The sequence below is a fragment of the Hoplias malabaricus genome, chromosome 18 (assembly GCF_029633855.1).
Source record: "Hoplias malabaricus isolate fHopMal1 chromosome 18, fHopMal1.hap1, whole genome shotgun sequence".
Classification (NCBI taxonomy): Eukaryota; Metazoa; Chordata; class Actinopteri; order Characiformes; family Erythrinidae; genus Hoplias; species Hoplias malabaricus.
In genome coordinates this window covers 28,439,155-28,460,490 of record NC_089817.1, presented here as the reverse complement: position 1 = coordinate 28,460,490, position 21,336 = coordinate 28,439,155, and the positions used below count along the sequence as shown (strand labels likewise).

Sequence of the window (21,336 nt, the reverse complement as noted above, 5' to 3'; positions counted from 1 at the left end):
GTTTAAAGTCCACACAGCCACGAAAAACCAGAGAGAAACTAGAAAAGAAACAGACAAAAAAGAAGAATATTTGTATAGTGGTGCAATAAGATGTGATCATTGTTGATTAGCAATGAAAAGCCACAGATACGTCTGAGTGACCAGGACTTCTGCTTCTTTCGGGGATGTGCAGGATTAGCAACCGCGGATTAAAAACGGTTACACAATCTGCTCAGGAGCCTTCTCGGCCGGAATGGAAACTTCATCTCACCACACACACACACACACACACACAGACACACACTTAATCGTCATTGCCTCACTGTGGCCTGACCTCGTTTGTCGCACAGATTATTTGTCCCAATGAATCTATGATGTAAAAACTATTCCAGGCTTTTAAAACTGATTTTTATTTTTTAATGTATGATACAGTAATAAAACATTTATTTCATTAGTTGCATTTTATTACAATTTCTGTAATTCATTTACAGTGTGTTAAACCATTCATTCATTCATTCATTCATTCATTCATTATCTGTAACCCTTATCCAGTTCAGGGTCATGGTGGGTCCAGAGCCTACCTGGAATCATTGGGCGCAAGGTGGGAATACACCCTGGAGGGGGTGCCAGTCCTTCACAGGGCAACACACACCACAATCTTCACACACAGTCACCCGGAGGAAACCCATGCAGACATAGGGAAAACACACCACACTCCTCACAGACAGTCACCCGGAGGAAACCCACGCAGACACAGGGAAAACACACCACACTACTCACAGACAGTCACCCGGAGGAAACCCACGCAGACACAGGGAGAACACACCACACTCCTCACAGACAGTCACGCGGAGGAAACTTACGCAGACACAGGGAAAACACACCACACTCTTCACAGACAGTCACCCGGAGGAAACCCACGCAGACACAGAGAGAACACACCACACTCCTCACAGACAGTCACCCGGAGGAAACCCACGCAGAAACAGAAAGAACACACCACACTCCTCACAGACAGTCACCCAGAGGAAACCCACGCAGACACAGGGAGAACACACCACACTCCTCACAGACAGTCACCCGGAGGAAACCCACGCAGACACCGAGAGAACACACCACACTCCTCACAGACAGTCACCCGGAGGAAACCCACGCAGACACAGGGAGAACACACCACACTCCTCACAAACAGTCACCCGAAGTGGGACTCGAACCCACAACCTCCAGGACCCTGGAGCCGTGTGACTGCGACACTACCTGCTGTGCCCTTGTGTTAAACTAAACACATTTTCACTATAATTTCACTATAGTCAGGTGCTAACAGCTTTCTTACCAAAATATTATATAATATTATATTATATTATAGTCTTAGCAGCTGCCTGGGTGTACTCTAAGAGAAAAGTCCTAACACTGGAGCCAATTGTTTCCACCACAACAAAGTTACCAGCAAAGTTCTTATTTCTGCTGGACGATGTAACACACCGCACCACCGTTTCTCTCTGAGAAGCCACCATCAGACACTCAGTCCACTCCACAGGAGCCCAAACCCCCCTCAAAAAGCCCCCTCAAAGCTCTGACAGCACTGTTCTCCGTGACCAGTTTGGAGATGGGATAAACCTCCACCCGTAATAACAGCAGGAGGCTAATCCACTTTGCCTGGCAGCAGCGATCCCATGTAAAGCCCAATCTGCTTGTTCCAGAGAGAGAGAGAGGGGGGGGGGGGGGGGGGGGTAGGGACTGAGGGAGATTGCCAGGGAGTGAGAGAAAGAAAAGAGTGATAGATGAGTGAAAAGTAAAGAGAGAGAGAGAGAGAGAGAGAGAGAGAGAGAGAGAGTAAGAGAATTGAGAGGTCAAAAACACACACAGAGAGAGAGAGAGAAAGAGAGAGAGAGAGAGAGAGAGAGAGAGAGAATACATGCAGCGTCAGACCCTTTTAACAGTGGTCCTTACAATGTTTTCATAAAAAACATTTTTTTGTTTATTAGAAATTAACTATTTGTTGTGGGCAAAGGTGTGTTTCAGACCTGTTTCTTGCTCAAGGAAGTGCAGCTTTAAAATAAACAGATGGGAAAGATTGATACATGCATCTCATGCACAGCTCCTCTCCTTACACCCAGAAGCGTTGAAGCCCCTCACCTATTCGCCACTCAGTAGCCCACTGCGTTTCATAATGGGGAGAAAAGGACCTTTATTCACTGCTAGCCATATTAGCATATTCCTCATTGGATCTAACACAAAACCCATTAACTGGTCCTTTGCTCTTGTGGCGGAATCCCCAAAACCGACAGGGGTAGTGCAGGAACAATCCACAGCCGAGGTGCCCTTGAGCTACCCACAACTGCTCCCCAGGCACCGGGCACCACGACTGCCTAAATTATTTCTCTGAATTGTCTAAAATTTTAATAGCGTGGTTCTCCTTTTCTGCACAAAGATCTCATCTGCAACCCATGGACAGGATTAGGGTTAACTGCATGGTAGTGGATCTGAGGCCTTCTGTTCAGCTCCTGAAGGCCTAGCCAATGGGAGAGTTTGCTTGGCTGTGCTACTCTAGGTAGTATGATCTATCAGACTCTTATCCAGCCAAGAACTGAGAGACGGCTGGTGCCCATCCAAAACCCCACACCCCGGAGTTAGCGCAGCACAAGAACAGCTCTGTCAAACTCGCTTAGCTGCCGCAGCGACGGCACAGAGAGAAGCCTTCCCCCTTAGCAACGGAGGAGCTTTCTGCCTCAGTCGCCCCATCAATCCACAGCGGCGCAAAGGTAAACAGCCGCGCCAAACACAGCCTTCAGACTGTTTGATTACACTGCCAGCACTGAGCAGGACGGCTCACGGGGGGCCAGGGAGGGGGTCTCTCTTCATTAAGCGTGAGGTAATTGCACTGGAGCAACACAGCTCACTCGAGGGAGGACATCTCTGGGCATCTCAAACACCTTCGCTGCCCTTGGGTCGCGTGGCCGGAAGCGTCAGGCCAAGATGAAGGCTTCTGGATTTGTGTCAAGGGCAGTGGGGGGTTGAAAAAAAGACGTGCCACACCTGTGTGATGGAGGGCATGGGGAAGTCAGTCGCAGCTGAGTGTGGAACACGAGATGCCAGAGATGATCTAACAGCATTCACCCGCAAGAAGATTATCGAGGTCAGGTAGGAACACTGGATGATTAGTTGTGGACCAGAACCCCACTCCGACTCAGTGCCGTGAGTCTGCTCCAGCTCTGTTTCTGTAGAGAGGTGGAGCACCACCCACTACCTTGGAAGTGAGTTGGAGTGGTGTTTGTGATCCAGTTTTTTGGCCCCAGGGAGGGGTCAGCAGGCAACAAGAGCTCTCCAGATACTGCTAATGTTCATACATTTTGCTTCCTTATTGGGGTTAATTTACATTGCTGTAGTGAGCTCCCATCCACTGGGGGCACTGTTTCACTAAATGGTTACAAACTCTTTGTTCTGTTCCCAAAGAAGTGCTACAAAACAATGTATTTTTCTGTTACACATTACGCATACAAACACAAAACACTGCTCTTTCTAATAGTTTCCACTTTAGTTTTGGGTTTACAGTTAAGATTATGTTGGTGGTTTAGCAATAGCATTACACTAGCGCAAAACACTTTATTCTATTGTGTTAGCATTATGGTTAGCTTTGTGGCTAGGTTTAGGTGTTAGCGTTTTCATTAAACAAGCACAAAACACTACTATTTTTAATGTTTCTGTTGGGTTACAGTTAAGTTCAGATTTAGGTTTAGGGTTAGGTTTATGGCTAGGTTTAGGGTTAAGTGTTAGCTTTAGCATTACTCAAGCTCAGAAATACTGTAACTTTTGGAGCTTAGTGTTGGTTTTAGGGTTACTTTTAGGTTTTGGGTTAAGAAAAATGTTAAGGTTGGTTTCTCAGGTTGCCAGAGTTTCTCTTGTAAATCCACAAATATGAATATTACACATTTTATGTATTCCACTTACATTCGGTACTGAGTATGTGAATTATGGCAATGGACGTTAAGTAAAATGTGACCAATGTTTTGACAGTGTCTGAGTATTGTGATGAGGTGGTTTCACTAGCGACGGTGGGTCTGAAGTCAACCCCAACAGTCACTAAACAAGCAAGAGGGGGCTGTAGAACACTTCCCGCTGACACTTGACTGAAGAGTGCATTAAATATTGAAGAACCCCAGGAGACTCTCATGTAGCAGCTCCCCAGAGCAGTGAGTTATAGCTCGGGTACATTGAGTTAACACTGCAGGCCGCAAGCCTTTATTACTCAGGCTTGCCTCCGTCCCCTGTGCAGCCAACGCTTTCAATGAGATCCCAATCCTGCCGTCTTTGTGTCCATAATCCAGATATAATCCCAAACTGCACACGTGGCTAAAGCCCAGGGAAATCTCACCGGAAAGTCCAGCTCCTTCCTGACCACTGCCCACTTCCTGCTTCTACTGAGCAGCCAAATTGTCCAGTAAGATCATAGGAGAACTTTGGGGAGTTTATCATCCGTCACATTTATTTAACGACCATATACGTGCACTTTGTAGTTGAATAGTGAAAGACGTTTGTTCGTCTGTTGCTCTGCATACTTTATTTGCTCCCTATCTGCCTGTTCTTCAATGCTGAGGCCCACCACAGAGCAGGTATGATGTGGGTGATGGATCATTCTCAGCGCTGCAGTGACACTGGTGTGGTGGTGGCATTGTGTGTTGTACTGGTGTGAGTGGATCAGATACAGCAGTGCTACTGGAGTTTTTAAACCCCTCAGTGTCACTGCTGAACCTAGAATATCCCACCCACGAATAAAACTTGGCATCTAGTGACCACTGATGAAGGACTAGAATGTGAACAATGCTAAAAAAAAAAGTGTCCATAGGTGTGAATGTGTGAGTGTGTGTCGCCCTGTGAGGGACTGCACCCAGTGATTCCGGGTAGGCTCCGGCGACCCTGAATTGGATAAGGGGTTTCAGACAATGAATGAATGAATGAATGAATGAACATTAAGGACTTTAGAAACCCCAGACTTGTAGCTTTTTCTTGTAGTTGGCTCAGCATTTTGCGTCCACTACCCTCTATGCCCTCAGGTTCTGAACACAGAGCTGCTCCTGACTGGCCAGTGTGTGAAACCACAGATGCTTCTGATAAAGACAGTCAGCGTATCAAACCACCACAGACAGCTAGCTGAGAGTGGAGCCTCAGTTTGTGAAGGAAATGGTGTATCGCTAGGTTGCGGTCACTGTGTCCTCTACCATCCGGCGGCGGTGTGATGAGCGGCAGGACGCCTGCATGACTGACAGGAGGAGAGAGTTTTCTGGACACTGCTTTTCTCTTAAATATGACAAGCTAAAGCCTAAAGAAAATCACAGCTTCAGAGCCACACCTATAGCTTGCAATACACAGGATTAGGATTAGGTTTACGCTTAGGGTTGAATTTAGACAGATCCCTAGATGTTGGAACATATCTGTGAGGATTTGATGGTCTTACTGAGGTCAAGTCCAGATGTTGATTGATAAGTCTGGGAACAACATAATGGAGCTCCAATACTCCAGAGGGCGCCGTTTGTACCCCTCTGGCCGACATATAGCATTGAGCATGGTGACCTTAAGCTCATGTGCAGCTGCTTGGGAGTGGCCTACTTCATTCATTACTTTAAAGCCAGGAACGATCTAGAACCCATTATTAATAGAGAAAATGTGAAGAAATGAACACCAAAGCTGCACGCAGCAAATATGAAAAGCATTCATCCAAACTGATTGTCCTTCAGCTACTGCACTGCTCAAGTCCATCTACATATAATTACAGACACAATACTGACCACAGGCACAGGTTCCTATAGCAATTCAACCTTTTAAGGTACTCATTTCAGCTTCTGTAACTTCTACCTCGTGACCAATCTTAGGCCTGACTGGCTTCGACCCTGAGACCAAGAGGGACTTATATTCCATGTATTCATATACAAAACGTCACTGATTCGTAAAATTAAACTCCGAGACCCCTGTTGTGCTCTTATCCTTTCACTCTGCTAGCTTCAGTGCAATTACTGCATCCTCTAACTGGGTTCTTAGAAGTGGTACTAACACAATCACCACTTCAATTACAGTGAATTTATACCTAGATGGACGCACGTCAGTCGGGGGGATGACGCTGGACGTGGGGGGATGTGGAGAGTTGATTCTGGAAATGTACTGTTCCTAAAAGGCCATGTAGGCTATAAGCAAAAGCAAGTCCACTTGCAGCCATACAGTTGCAGTTTGTAGTCCATCTGTACATGCCGCTAACCCCCTTTCACCCAGTTCTTCAAAGGTCAGGACCTCCACAGAGCAGGTAGCCTATATTATTTTTGTGGTGGTGGTGTGTTAGTTGTGCTTGTGCACGTGGATCAGACACAGCAGTTGCTACTGGAGTTTTAAAACATCAGTCCACTGGCCAAAAACACCCAGCCGACAGCGTCCTGGGACGACCAACAGGAACTGTGCAGCGACAGATGAGCTGCTGTCTGTGACTTTACATCTACAAGGTGGACCACTGAGGGAGGAGTGGCTAACAGAGAGGACAGTGAGAGGACACAGTGTTTAAAAACTGATCCAACACACAGTGAATGATCCCCCCAACAAATCCTACCTGTTCTGGGGTGGTCCTTTGGGGTCCAGCTCCTTCACATACTGCACCGGCTATTTATCTCCATGCTAAGTAATAGCTAAATGTTGATAATGCACTTGACTGGACACTGACCAGCATCCATTCACGCCCACAAAGTAGATCTATAGTCTGCTAGACTTGGGTATTGACTGAGTCTGATCTGCAAATGATAATATAGCTGTCTGTCCCGCTGGTCATCTGAAAAATATTGGAAAATTGACCCAACACTTTTCACCAAAGGTCACTGTTCAAATACAGATGTATTACTTTGCCCCAAAAGGTGCTTCTCCTTTATCAAGATAAATGTGGTCCAGGGTGAGCAGTCTAAAAACATTAGCAGGACGAAGACCAGCAGCACAGTTTCAAACCCTTGTATCGCCCCAAAGAAAAGCAAAACCCTTCCTTCACATTTTTATGGAAGTCAAGGGCAGCCATGGCCTAAAGGCTAAAGGATTGTTTGGGACCCACACAATCCCCGCTACCAGCAGGAAAATTGAAAATGGGGAAATGAAAGAACAGCACTGTGTCCTCCCTCAATATCCACGGTTACAGGGTGACAACAGGGTGGCCTTGCCCTTAAGCATGGGAATGCCTTGCACTCTGCTGAGCCCAAATGCGCATTCCTGAGACAGCCATAAGTACACTTGAGGTGGTGTTTGCTTGACATTGGGAACCAATGCTCTACCAACAGAGCTAAGTCTCAGTTTGTATCCCACCTCTGGTGAGCTGATGGTGGTCTCTCAGCAAATCTGCATTCTGCATTTTTGCAAGGCATTACCACGCTTAAGGGCAAGGCCACCCTGTACCTCCAGGTTCTCATGTTTCCGGTTTGGGGACAGGTGTATGGTAGTGAAAGTCTTTTGTGATTCCAGTGAGCATTGAAAGAGTCTAGCTAGACAGTTTGTATCGATGAAACAAAGCCATGAACCGTTCAGTGTCCATCACCAAGAGGCCTCCTGAAAACGTATGGTCAGTTTTTAGAATGGCTGAAAGCCTCTCGGGAAGCTCATATAAACACAATAATGAAATGTCACACACCGTGGCGGAGGATTAGGGGGTCGATTGGCTTAAATGTGGCATTTTAAAAGTCAAAATGTCAACTCTTAATCTCCCACCTAAATATCCCAATTTCATGCTTGTTTGGCGGCAGGTGCGCCGCATGTAAAGAGCTCCGGCCGGTGTTTGTCCAGAACCTTCCTGAGGAATAACCCAGCACTCCACCGATAAGTGGACGTCCAATTCTCGGAATGAAAACACTTAGAGAAACATTGCTGTTCAAAAGTTTGGGCACCAAATTCACAGCAAAAATGACGTTTTAGCAAATTAATTCAATCTAAACCAATTAGGATTCTACAAATCAGTACATAATTTAGTAAAAAGAACATTCCACAAATTCCTAAGATGTCTACATTTTGCTTCATCAAGATTCATAGCTAGTTTACGATCACCATCCCCTTAATCCACCCAAACTGTTATGTACCTGACGAAGAACTACAGAAACAGTGCCGTAATCTGTTTGCGAGAGTGTGACACAGGATAGTGTTCGGTTGAGTGTTAGCAATAGCATTTAACATTAAAAAAAAAACACTGCAGTTTCTAACTTTTCAAAACTTAGTGTTGAGTTTATGGTTAAGTTTAGGTTTAGGGTTAGGGCAGGTTTTAACAGTTTATTCTTCATTCTGGGTTGCCAGAAATTCACATGAACCTCCACGAATATACACGGCAAATTACCTAGTGTAAAATCAACACTATTAGTGTGTTAAATTATTACACTAACTGTGTTGATTTAACAATGGTGAATTTGCTGTATATTTAGTACACATTTTACAATTGTCAGTTACATTTAGTACACATTGTACGAATCCTGGGAGGGGTCTTTTAATAAAATGCATGAATTCACCTTGAGACCAAGCTGCTGAAACCTATTAGAAACATCTGACAATTTTCCTTCCAAGATCATTAAAAAAATTAAATAAATAAATAATAATAATAATACTACTAATAATAATAATGAACGATTATTTATGTTAATTTTACTGCACTTAAGACATCAGAGCAATCAAACCTATGCAAGTTATCTGTCAAAAAGGTGAACTAAATTTGCTTGATGCTTAAAAAGGGAATTGCATCCAAAGAAAATGGATTCACAAAAGTTGATCATGGAATGGACTGAAGTCGTATTCAGAATATTGTTGAAGGAAAGGTGAAAGAACTGAGTAAAAATAAATGTTCCCATCAGAGCGTGAGGTCTGTGCACTTGGGGCTTTCAGCACTTTTTAACATTGATGAATAGCCCTCAGGTGAAGAGAAGGAAGCTGGGGAAGGTATTAAAGGTTTTAAAGGCACTGCTTTTGAAAACACACTCCGTCAACATCACACTGACCAATTAAGGAGCCTGGACGACTCAGAGAGCCAGAGGAACACTGGCTCTAAACTCTATCCATCTCTATTACTGCGAGGATTTGGAGTGTGACCCCTGGAGAAGAGCTTTGGAGAACCTCCTGGATCAAGACGAGAGAGGGACCTTTCTTTCGTTAATTCAAAGCCCCCTAAAGAACTCACACACTCACCCAGTCACTCACACCTGTGGACAGTTTCACACACTCACCCAGTCACTCACACACTCACACCTGTGGACAGTTTCACACACTCACCCAGTCACTCACACACTCACCCAGTCATATACACACTCACCCAGTCACTCACACCTGTGGAAAGTTACATACACTCACCCAGTCACTCACACATTCACCCAGTCATATACACACTCACCCTGTCACTCACACCTGTGGACATTTACATACAGTCACCAAGTCACTCACACACTCACACCTGTGGAAAGTTTCACACACTCACCCAGTCACTCACACACTCCCCCAGCCACTCACACACTCATCCAGTCATATACACACTCACCCAGTCACTCACACATTCACCCAGTCACATACACACTCACCCTGTCACTCACACCTGTGGACATTTACATACAGTCACCAAGTCACTCACACACTCACCCAGTCACTCACACACTCACACCTGTGGAAAGTTTCACACACTCACCCAGTCACTCACACACTCACACCTGTGGACAGTTACATACAGTCACCCAGTCACTCACACACTCACCCAGTCACTCACACACTCACCCTATCACTCAGACACTCACACCTGTGGACAGTTACATACAGTCACCAAGTCACTCACCCAGTCAGTCACACACTCACCCAGTCACTCACCCAGTCACTCACACACTCACACCTGTGGACAGTTACATACAGTCACCAAGTCACTCACCCAGTCAGTCACACACTCACCCAGTCACTCACCCAGTCACTCACACACTCACACCTGTGGACAGTTACATACAGTCACCAAGTCACTCACCCAGTCACTCACACCTGTGGACAGTCACTCACACACTCACCCAGTCACTCACACACTCACCCAGTCACTCAGACACTCACACCTGTGGACAGTTACATACAGTCACCAAGTCACTCACACCTGTGGACAGTTTCACACACTCACCCAGTCATTCACACACTCACACCTGTGGACAGTTTCACACACTCACCCAGTCACTCACACACTCACACCTGTGGACAGTTTCACACACTCACCCAGTGACACACATCAATGGAAAATTTCACACAGATTGGAGAACACACTACACTCGTCATAGACATTTGGAAATAGAACCCAGGACCTCTAGACACTGGGGCTGTGTGACAGTGAAACTACCTGCAGTGCCACTGTGTTGTGTCACATTGCCACAGATCAGATCCGGAGAAGCTCCTAGAGATGTGGAGAGGCCCCTGAGATCCTAGAGTCCGCCCCCTACATTGGTTCAGTTCTGGGCTGAAGCTCGCCTCACTCTGGGAACACATCTCTGACCTGATTCAAGTGTGGGACACAGTCCTGATCAAAGGCCTACACTTGATCATGGAACGTCGCTTTTGTTTTGTCCATCTTTTTTTTTAAAGTCTGAATTACTGACTTTTCTGGCTGACCTCAGGTACGTCCAACAGCGTGGTTGCCTTTCATCTTAGCTTTGTGTCTGAAAGGGTTATTTTCTGACTGATGGCCGAGCAGATGCGCTCACATTTGATGTAGAGAGTGCGGGTCAGTAACAAAAGCTTTGATGTCCAGTGTGGGCCGGCGATGCCCACCAATCATGCTTAATGCTATTAGCCTCCTGTCGTCTGCTGTTTTTCCGTCCTTTGGTTATCCGCAATTGCCCTCTGCCAATCTCCCTACGACATCATTATCCCACTCCTGCTCTTCGGAATATGTTTACCCGGCTAGATGAATTCAATTACGTCTCTTTTCCGCTTTTTAGCGCAGGGAAATGGTCCAGAGGGGCGCCTGGAGGTCAAGCTCCGCCTGTGAATACCAAAGCGGACGCCTCCACAGCCATTAACCGGACCGTTTACCTGTGGCCTTCAGCATGGTGCAGGCTGATGGGCAGTTCTGCAGACCGATGGACCAGATGAAGGGCCTTTTAGATGGGATTTGGTGTCTCGCTGGACACCAGGCGGCGTTGGACCGGTCCTACCGCTTAATCGGAGGCAAGACTCAGGGCTGTAGCTCAAACACCTGACACAATTACCTATGAGGGGGTGGCCTGCCAGGGGGCACTGAAAACAAGAGAGGGGGTGTTATCAAACCTTGGCTTTAACCTGAACTTTAGCCCTAGTACTAAACCTCCAACCACAAATGAAATGACATTAGTCCAAAATCTCCAGCAGCACTGCTGTGTCTGATCCATTCGTACGCTGTAAAAAATTTCTACTGTGATTTACAGTAAAATACTGGCAGCAGAGTTCCCAGGTATGTACCGTATTTTTACAGGAACTCTACTGTATTTCAAATTTACAGCATATTACTGTAACTGAACAATACAATAATTTGACCTTTGGAGGTCCTCACCATTGAGGAACCGGGCAGAAAAGAGGCTGACAAAGTATGCAGAGCAACAGATGGACTACAGAACTGTAGAACTACAAATTGCAGCTATATGATCAGAGGAACCAAAAATGGTCAGTGAGTGTAGAAATAAGGAGGAAGTTGTAATGTTATGGCTGATCGGATCACTTTAAACAGTGTTCAGTTAATATTTGGGAACCTATGAAAGGTTTGGGGGGCTGTTTTGGTCGGCGGGATGGACCACCCACTTTCCTATCTTTCCTTAGTGAGTGTGTGAAACTGCCCAGAGGTGTAAGTGTGTGAGTGACTCCCCGTCTCTCTCACGGTCTCACCCTGTACTCTCCAGAGGGTGGCCAGAAGATGCACCTTCATACGCTGAAGTGAGCACAACAACAGCGGAGCCATTCAGCACTGGTCCATTAGTGACTCCCAAAAAAGAGCAGCCTGGAATGAGTGGGGGAGGAGGAGGAGGACCAAAAAAAGCCCATTTACAACCCCAAAGCCAGTCTTTCTATTAAAATACACATACAACTCGCCAATCCCAGAATGCCTTGGGTGGCCTCTAACGATCTCTCTGTTGTTAAGAGCGTACTTCACACCAAGAGCTTCCAGATTACTGTAATCATAACCTGTGCTTCTCCGCTGGCAAGGGTTTCAGTAGCAAGGTCTCGTAGGAAGGCTGAGCATTGTATTAGAACATGGCAGTGAGAGTTTGATTGTATTCAGATGCATAAATATCAGCAAATTCATGTACTAATATGGGGTGATAGTTTTAAATCACAGAGACCCCTACAACTGATACACATCACTCTGCATACACACAATGCAGTGCCCCCCTCCCATCCCCAACACACACCCACACCCACACACTCATCAAAATAGCCCCTCGATTGGTCATTAATTTTCAACTTGAGGTGCCATTTTACTGCAACTTGTCAATGTCGTTATAAACGGTAATAAATGTTTAATTACAGTAGAAGAAGTGAGGGATATTTATTGTCCTGGTCATACAGAGGATAGTCCTAGAGCACGGGTCATCAATCCCAGGCCTGGAGCTCTGGACTCCAGCGCTGTGTGGTCACTCTGCAGCTCCAACCTTTGGTAATTAACTGCGGAGTTGGATCAGCTGTGTTTGAAAAAAAGAGATCTCTGGACTCTTGCGCCTGCACTGACCACTGGCCCAAAAAGCACAGTGCTCAGCAGACCCCTCTGCTCCACCCGGCCACCGCCCCCCCCCAAACACACACACACAAAACCGCAGGACTGCCGGACGAATGAGGGCATGCTGCCACGTTGGCTCCCATCTGCAGACGACAAGCTGAAGGAAAGAGAGGCTAATTATGATGGCGCTCAGCTGCTGAATAGCCCTTGATGAAGTTAATCACCAGTAATCCAAAAAAGCAGGTGTCGGAGCACTTGCCGAGCCCTCCTCCGGAATGAGGCATTCAGGGGCGGGGGTGGAGGGGCGGGGGAATGAGGGGGTGCGGGGGGGGGGGGGGGGCGGGTTGGGATTCATCCTCCTCCTTCCCAAAAAATGTATAAATATATAAATATAATCAATATTTCAATATATCAATGAAAACCCTCCACATGCTCTTCACCGTCCTGGAACGGAGCGCAGACGGAGCTAGGGAGATAATGACACGTGCAACGACTACAAGCATCTGCTAATAGAGAGCGATGGGAAGGTTGCCGTGTTGTGGAGAGGGCGTAGGTAGCACTGGGGAGAGCGAGGGAGCGTCCCGTTTACTGAACAAGCTTCACAATCAGAGATGATCAGCCATTCAGCTGGAGTACAGAGAGGAGAGACCGTCCCAAACCCGCAGCATATAGAACCTTTGGTACGAGGAAATTAATGCCTCATTCCTTTCCAGCACTTCATACACGACTGATGAGTGCAGCGGAGCTTTACACGAAAAGTTAATCCTTCATCTACAGTCCTCTCCACAATCAACTCCACCCCCCCCCCACCCACACACACCCCCAATCAACACTGCCATTGAACACCTTAACCTGACTGAGAATGCAAACTGTCTAGATCTGTCACATCAACTGACAGCTGAGCCAAAAGTTCTTGCCAAAGATCCTCTCTTGAGGAGAAGAGAGGGATTCCTAGGCACCCAGAGGCCGAGGATGATGGTACACTTTAGGCATCACTGTGGATCAAACCAGTGATCTCCTGTTTGTGGCCAACACTTACACCCTCCTTTGTAAAAGCAATGGTTCTAATTAGAACCACGAGTTTTAGAACCACTTACAGGGTGAAGTGATTGTTTGTCCAGTGACAGATCTGTTCTATGTGGCACCATTTTAAAATGGCTCTAGCATCAAGAAGGTTCTACTACTGCCATGATGTCCAGCTTGTTACGATAGAAGAACCATTTCTTGGTGCTATACGGAACCATTTTTAAAACAGTGAAAAACAAAAAAAACAATTCTCCATCAAACAGGAGAACCATGTCACCAGGCATAGAACCATAATATCATGTTCTATTTGCATCGTGAAATGGTTCTTCAGACTGATGGAGAATGTGTTGTTTTTGGTTCTACAGAGCACTATTTTGAGTGTAATGGGTCGATGTAGAACCAAAATAATTCTACCTTGGTTCACTACTGAACCATATAAAACACATTCTCCATGAATCTGAAGAATGCAAGAATACAATTCTATAAAGAACTCATTGTTTTAAATGGACACACTGGCGTAACGCTATAAAAAAAATCTGTAAAATTTACGGTAAAATAACCTAATTTTTACGGTATATTTCACTGTAAAATATACCGTCAAAATGTGTAACACATTACAGTATTATTTTTGGCAATCGTAAATCTTACATTCAATGGTACTTTTCCAGATCTACATCGTAAAAACCCCACAGTATTTACGTAAAATTAACACAGAAAATTTGATTTGCTGTAAAATTTAAATTTTAAAATGTGAACCGTGTGACAAATGAAAGAATGGAGACTGAGATAAAGCCATATTTAGATACAGCCACTGCATCCTGTATTCAGCGTTTAAAAGGAGGTATTGCCACACTCCAGCGTTCAGTACACAGGCTGATGGTGAACTTTTCTGACCAACACACATCTTGTCACAACATGCACATGAACACACACACACACACACACACACACACACTAATCTCCCCAATGCAACTCAAAAAAAAAGGCTTAAAGACAGAGAAAAACAAAGAAGCACAGAAAATCACAGTCAATATGGAGCAGCAAGGCATGCTGGGAGCTCCCTAATGATTCTCAGCTCCTCCCAGTCTTTAGATACTTGTACTGCCCCTAAACGTTTGTGCATTTAACAGTGAAATAAAGTATTTTTTACAGTAAAGAGATGTTAAAATTAGTTGTTTTTTTCTGATAAAAGTATTTACGGTATTTCACTGTTTTACAGAAACTGTATGTCATGGTTTTACAGTTTTTCAGCTTAAAATGTACAGACATTTTTTACTGTGTACTCGGAGAACCCTTGTTTTTACAGTGTACCTAAAGGACATGGTCATGGTTATAGTGTCCTTATGAAGGATGATCTCATGGAAAACTAAAGCGCAGCCTGAATCCCAGGACATCACTCAGCTACAGACACTGATTACTCTCAGTCAGGGAAAAAAATAAATAAAAGCTTGGTCAAACTGACCACTACAGAGTCCAGCTGAGACCCAGAGAACAGGCGTTAATCTTCTGCAGCTCGTGCGGATTAAAGTCTCAGAGCTTGGTTTCTTCTGCCTCACGGACAGTAAAATAGAAATTAAAAGGCGCTGGATAAACTCTCACTTCTAACTCGACTTTAGAGCTGTAGATGTTTCTTTAATTTCATCCCCACGTCAGTCAATAGAACACAGGGTGTGCTCCACAAAGCAGGACTCCTCAGTTAGCCCGATATCTCCAGCCCAGGAATGTGTATTAATGAATGGGAATGCGTCGGTTTATTTTCTTTTATTGAACATTGATGAGTTTGGGCTTAAGTTGTCGCTCTAAACAGAGAAATCCTGCGTTGAACGCTCCAGGAGTGTCCAGCATTTACGTTTTGTCTACAAATAGAGAGTCAGAAGTGAAGCTCATAGAGTGCAACAGATATTAGGTAAATACTAGTAATTACATGCCCAAAAAAAATTGTAATAACATGTCTAATACATGTTAACAACATTCATTTTCTTTGTAACAATGACTAATGTGTTCAGATTTGAGAAGAAACTGTTGTAATATGTAGTTGATCTCATGTTGATATTAAATGGTTGTTATAATTAATTTCAGGTTCTCTGGGATTTTAAACACTATTAGAATGCTTTGTACAACTTCAAATCACTTCCCCACAAAGCTATAAACTTCTGAGAGTATCCCACAGAGCAGGGACCCACGGTTTAGCGGGATAATTTAATCCCAAAGTTCCCTGAGGGACACAGAGCTAAACATGAAATGGACACAGTGGTCACTTCTAGCATCCGACCGGGGGTACCCAAACTTGTGCCCGTATTTGTTCACCTCAGCTCGCGACTTCTAAAGCACGACACGCACGAGCCCCGAAAGTTCCAATCTAACCCTAGCTTTCCAGGACTGCGGTCGCACTTGTGGCGCGAGGGTCACTCGAATGTAATCTCGTGTACGTTCGCCGCGCGCGCGAGGCTCGCGACCGACGCAGAAGTTCAAAACAGCAGAGGAGGCTGCAATCGTGGTCCTACCTTGGGCGCGCGCGCTCGTCCCCGTAGTGGCGAGGATGAAGAGCAGGATCGGTGCGTGGAAGCGCGCGCCGGCTCTGATGCACATGACTGCTGGAGTCGAGCTCACGAGCTCCCGAGCCGCGCAGAGAGAACGGTCCCTCGCGCTGAAGAAAATGTCCCAGTGATACAGCTTCGGAGTGGACGGAGTCAGACCGAATAATAAAAATAACAATAATAAACAAACAAACAAACAAAAAAGCGTCCGCGTGCTGGGCTCAGCGGTGCGCGGGCAGGTCACACTACAAACGGCGAGCCGCGAGCGACGTGAAGGAACACGCTCGCGAGGCAGCAGAGTAAGCGGATTGAGCGCGAGCGCAGGGGAAGAGGAGCGAGAGAGAGAGAGAGAGAGAGAGAGAGAGAGAGAGATTGAGGCTGAGATTCAGCACCGCGGACAGCTCCTAGCGTCAGCAAACGGAACAGCTTCCTCCAGGAAGGGTCAGGAGAGCGTGGTCAGGGAGGAAAACACACACCTGAGCAGCGTCTACAACTCCTGAGGTAGAGCACGAGCTAAAACACAAACAGTGCCTCAAAACAGTGCCTCAGAACAAACATTTATTCTCCCGAAATCCCAGGTTTAGCAGCTTTCTCTAAGAAATACATTCCCTAATCCTCTTGAACCTTTATTTAACTGACAACATAATTTCAAATGTTGTCACTGACTAACGCCATAGTGTTTAGTAAAAAAGAAAAAAAAAACTCATTTAAAATCTGAAGCCTGCAACTCACCCAAAAAAAACATTCATAGGGGAACCACCAAAGGCTCAGTTTCTGCAACAAAAATGGGTCATAGCTCTCCAGTTTGGGCAAAAATGTGCGTGAGAATTTTCAAACTAAACACTTCTCATCTAAGATTGTAAAAAAAAAGAGTACCTTTCATCATGTACCTTTTAACAATTCAGGAAATTGTTAAATTAAACCACTGCTGAATGTTAATGGCCTTCGAGCCCTCAGATGGCAGTGCAATATAGCCACATGAGCTGGGACTACTGGGAAAACAGAGGTGCATCATGGTCTACAGCATTGGGAACATGTGTATGTAAGTGCCACTGAGTGAATGGGATTTTGGAGGGACATATGCTGCCAATAACGTGGCATATTCTCCCAGGAAGTCTATGGTTGTTTCAGCAAGACAGCGGCAGGCCTGTTTCAGCACGTGCTACAACAGGGTGCGGGTGAGATTTAAAAAAAATTAATATTTTAGTAATTATTGAGTATTATTTTTACGTTCTTTTTTCAAAATTTGTTTTTTTATTGCAAATCATTTGGATAAGGAACGAAATCCCCCACCAGAGCGGAAAGCTTCTACCCTCATGTGCTGCTTTTTATTGCTCTTATTTGTTTAGTATATAGCCAGTAAATAATACAAAATAAAAGTCCTGGACAAAGGAGGGGCAGTGCTGTTGGGGGTGGAGCACGTTTCGTGAAATGCTTGAGTACCTCGACTCTAGAGAGCGCTGTGGTAGCTTTGAAATGGAAGGAGGGGTGAGGGAGGGGTACTCAGCTCAATGCAATTTGCAAGTTCGCCAGTAGATGCCGCTAAATCTTACACACCGCACCTTTAAAGCTGGACTTTTCCGGGGGTTACCTGCTGTTGAGGAGAGTGGAGACGAGGGTCTGAAGGAAATGGGGGCTGCTACAGCGATGACCCTCTGAGCTCAGGAGCGTTTTTAATGGCACGTGAGGAGCAGCAACAGCCGAACATCCGTACGCTCGGACTTCACTAAGACCTCGCGCTCCATTACCCTCCGTTCTCTTCTCCCGATTAAGGCTGATTAGACTCTCCAAACACAAGCTGCTAACGATGATGGCCTGCGTCCGCTCTCCGCGCTGTTAATAGAAAGTCTGCGGATAATGAAACTCACCGGCGTGAAATGGAATGACCGCTGTCCGAAAGGGGTCCTAATGAAGTTATTACAGCTCTGAAGCCACGCGGTCGTTTGGCTCCGTGTATTGTTTTAGCCGACAGCTGGAAACCCATTTACTGGACAGTTAGGGGCCACACACTCCCCACGAAGAAGACAAACACAGGCCAACGCTGAGAGGAGGGTTGTGCTGCTGGGTACAGCACTGATACATTCATCAGAGGGCGTCACACACTCAGCCAGTCACTCACACACTCACACACACCTGGGGACAATCAAATCCTCACAGCAAACACTTTATTCAAACTTGATTTTAATACAAACTGTGTCTCAATAAACTCCTGTCATTGCCTTATTCTCTCTCTCTCTCTCACACACACTCTTTCTTTCCCTCTCTCTCTCATTCTCTCTTTCCCGCTTTTGCTGTCAATCTTTCTTTTTTCTTTCTCTCTCTCTCCCTCATACACACACACACACACACACACACACACTCACTCTCTCTTGCTCTTTTATTCTCTCTCTTCCTCACTCTTGCTGTCAGTCTCTTTCTTTTTCTCTTTCCCTCTCTCTCTTTTTATCTCAGTCTCTCTCTGTCTCTCTCTCTCTCTCTCTCTCTCTCTCTCTCTCTCTCTCTCTCTCCTTCTCTGTCTCTCCTTCTCTCCCTCTCTCTCTCTCTCTCTCTCTCTCTCTCTCTCCTTCTTTCTCTTTCTATCTCAATCTCTCTGTCTCTCTCTCTCTCTCTCTCTCTCTCTTTCTCTTTCTCTCTCTCCCTCCCTCTCTCTTTCTCTGTCTCTTTCTTTCTCTCTCTCTCTCTCTCTCTTTCTCTCTCTCTCTCTCTCTCTCTCTCTCTCTTTCTCTTTCTCTCTCTCCCTCCCTCTCTCTTTCTCTGTCTCTTTCTTTCTCTCTCTCTCTCTCTCTTTCTCTCTCTCTCTCTCTCTCTCTCTCTCTCTCTCTCTCTCTGTGTGTCTCTTTCTCTCCTTCTCTCTCTCTCTTTCTCTCTCCCTCTCTCTCTCCTTCTTTCTCTCTCTCTCTCTCTCTCTCTCTCTCTCCTTCTTTCTCTTTCTATCTCAATCGCTCTGTCTGTCTCTCTCTCTCTTTCTCTCTCTCCCTCCCTCTCTCTCTCTCTCTCTCTCTCTCTCTCTTTCTCTCTCTCTCTCTCTCTCTCTCTCTCTCTGTGTCTCTTTCTCTCCCTCTCTCTCTCTCTCTCTCTCTCTCTCAGATGAAGTCACTGGAGCTGCAGCAAAGGCAGCAGAGTGATTTTACTCCAAACCTGAACCTCCATCCGTTTGTGCCGGGCCTCGTCTGATGCCCGCGGTGCACTGTCCGCGTCCGTGGAGCTGTTCACTCTTTTCCTGATTGACTCCTCTGTTCCGCCGTCTTTCCGCGTGCCGCCAGCGTGGCGTATTAATAGCTGCGTCTCTGTGGGTGGAATGGCACGATTCTTCATAACGTTCACTGCCTCTGCGCCTGGAAAAAGCCAAGCCATCAGATGAGTCCAGTCACAAATACCTCCCCTCACAGCTGCCGCGAGATCGGACAAAGCTTCGTGTAGCGCTCACAGCGACGTCTTGGCTTTCACCAACTCAACATCCAGGGACTGTCATGACTCACTGTACAGCCACAAAACCCCATTCAACTCAAAACCTCTGGTTGTGCTGCTCTGGTGCGAGTGGATCAGACACAGCAGTGCTGTTGAAGTTTTCAAACCACTCAGCGTCACTGCAGGACTGACAGTAGTCCACCAACTAAAAATATCCACGGTATGGCCAACACCAGAAGTAACATAGTGCAGTTTCTCCAGTGCTGAGCCCTGACAGAGCAATGACAGAGGCTCTCTTTGTTATAGGTCAGTGAAGCATCACAATGACTTTGAAGATGTAGCTTTAACGTTAAAATACAAGCGTTGCTTTAAAATGCAACTCTCACTCAGAAATAAATTAGGAAAAGCTTTTGAACTTAGACAAATAGGCACCAGAGCTCACTTAGAAACAAACAACAAGCGTTAAAGACGTTATCAGGTCTGTGATCGGAGACAGAGAGGATGGAGTCAGTCTCGGTAGAAAACAGAGAGGTATCAGACCTGTGTGGATGTGTCCATTGGAGAATTCCAGATGCATCAGGGTCAGCCTAAGAATGACCTCCTCATAACACTGACCACCTGCTCCCGGTCTGACCACTGTCCACTGTGAGACACAGATATACAGCATATGAAGGTTGTACAGAACTATTCAAAAGACATAAGCAAAGCTAAATGCCTTATTAATATAAATGTGAAACCTGTTTTTCCTGCCATTGCCCAGCAGTACACTGATTAACCCATTGTGGGGACTTACATTGTGTTTACACACTCACATTGTGTGGAATTACATTGTGTTTACACACTCACATTGTGGGGACTTGTCTTCATTGTGAGGACTTGCATTGTGTTTACACATTCTTATTGTGGGGACTCACACTGTGTTTACACAGTCACATTGTGGGGACTTACATTGTGTTTACACATTCCCATTGTGGGGACTCACACTGTGTTTACACAGTCACATTGTGGGGACTTACATTGTGTTTATACACTCACATTGTGGGGACTTACATTGTGTTTACACATTCACATTGTGGGGACTCACACTGTGTTTACACAGCCACATTGTGGGGACTTACATTGTGTTTACACATTCACATTGTGGGGACTCACACTGTGTTTACACAGTCACATTGTGGGGACTTACATTGTGTTTACACAGTCACATTGTGGGGACTCACACTGTGTTTACACAGCCACATTGTGGGGACTTACATTGTGTTTACACATTCACATTGTGGGGACTCACACTGTGTTTACACAGTCACATTGTGGGGACTTACATTGTGTTTACACATTCACATTGTGGGGACTTACATTGTGTTTACACATTCACATTGTGGGGACTCACACTGTGTTTACACAGTCACATTGTGGGGACTTACACTGTGTTTACACAGTCATATTGTGGGGACTTACATTGTGTTTACACATTCACATTGTGGGGACTCACACTGTGTTTACACAGTCACACTGTGGGGACTTACACTGTGTTTACACAGTCATATTGTGGGGACTTACATTGTGTTTACACATTCACATTGTGGGGACTCACACTGTGTTTACACAGTCACATTGTGGGGACTTACACTGTGTTTACACAGTCACATTGTGGGGACTTACATTGTGTTTATACACTCACATTGTGGGGAC

The 21,336-nt window shown here is 45.6% G+C and overlaps 1 protein-coding gene across 5 annotated transcripts in view; it reads right to left on the bottom strand.

Annotated features, from left to right (window-relative positions):
• Window positions 1-16,507, bottom strand: part of sez6a (seizure related 6 homolog a) — a 152,148-nt gene extending 135,641 nt beyond the window's left edge. For all 5 annotated transcript variants that reach the window (XR_010796131.1, XM_066651405.1, XM_066651404.1 and 2 more), the window contains exon 1: window positions 16,204-16,507. Coding sequence is in view for 4 of the 5 variants with exons in the window: in XM_066651405.1 (XP_066507502.1) it covers window positions 16,204-16,288 (85 nt within the window). In the remaining variant the exon portion in view is untranslated. The remainder of the gene's footprint in view (window positions 1-16,203) is intronic.
• Between the last annotated feature and the right edge of the window lie 4,829 nt (window positions 16,508-21,336).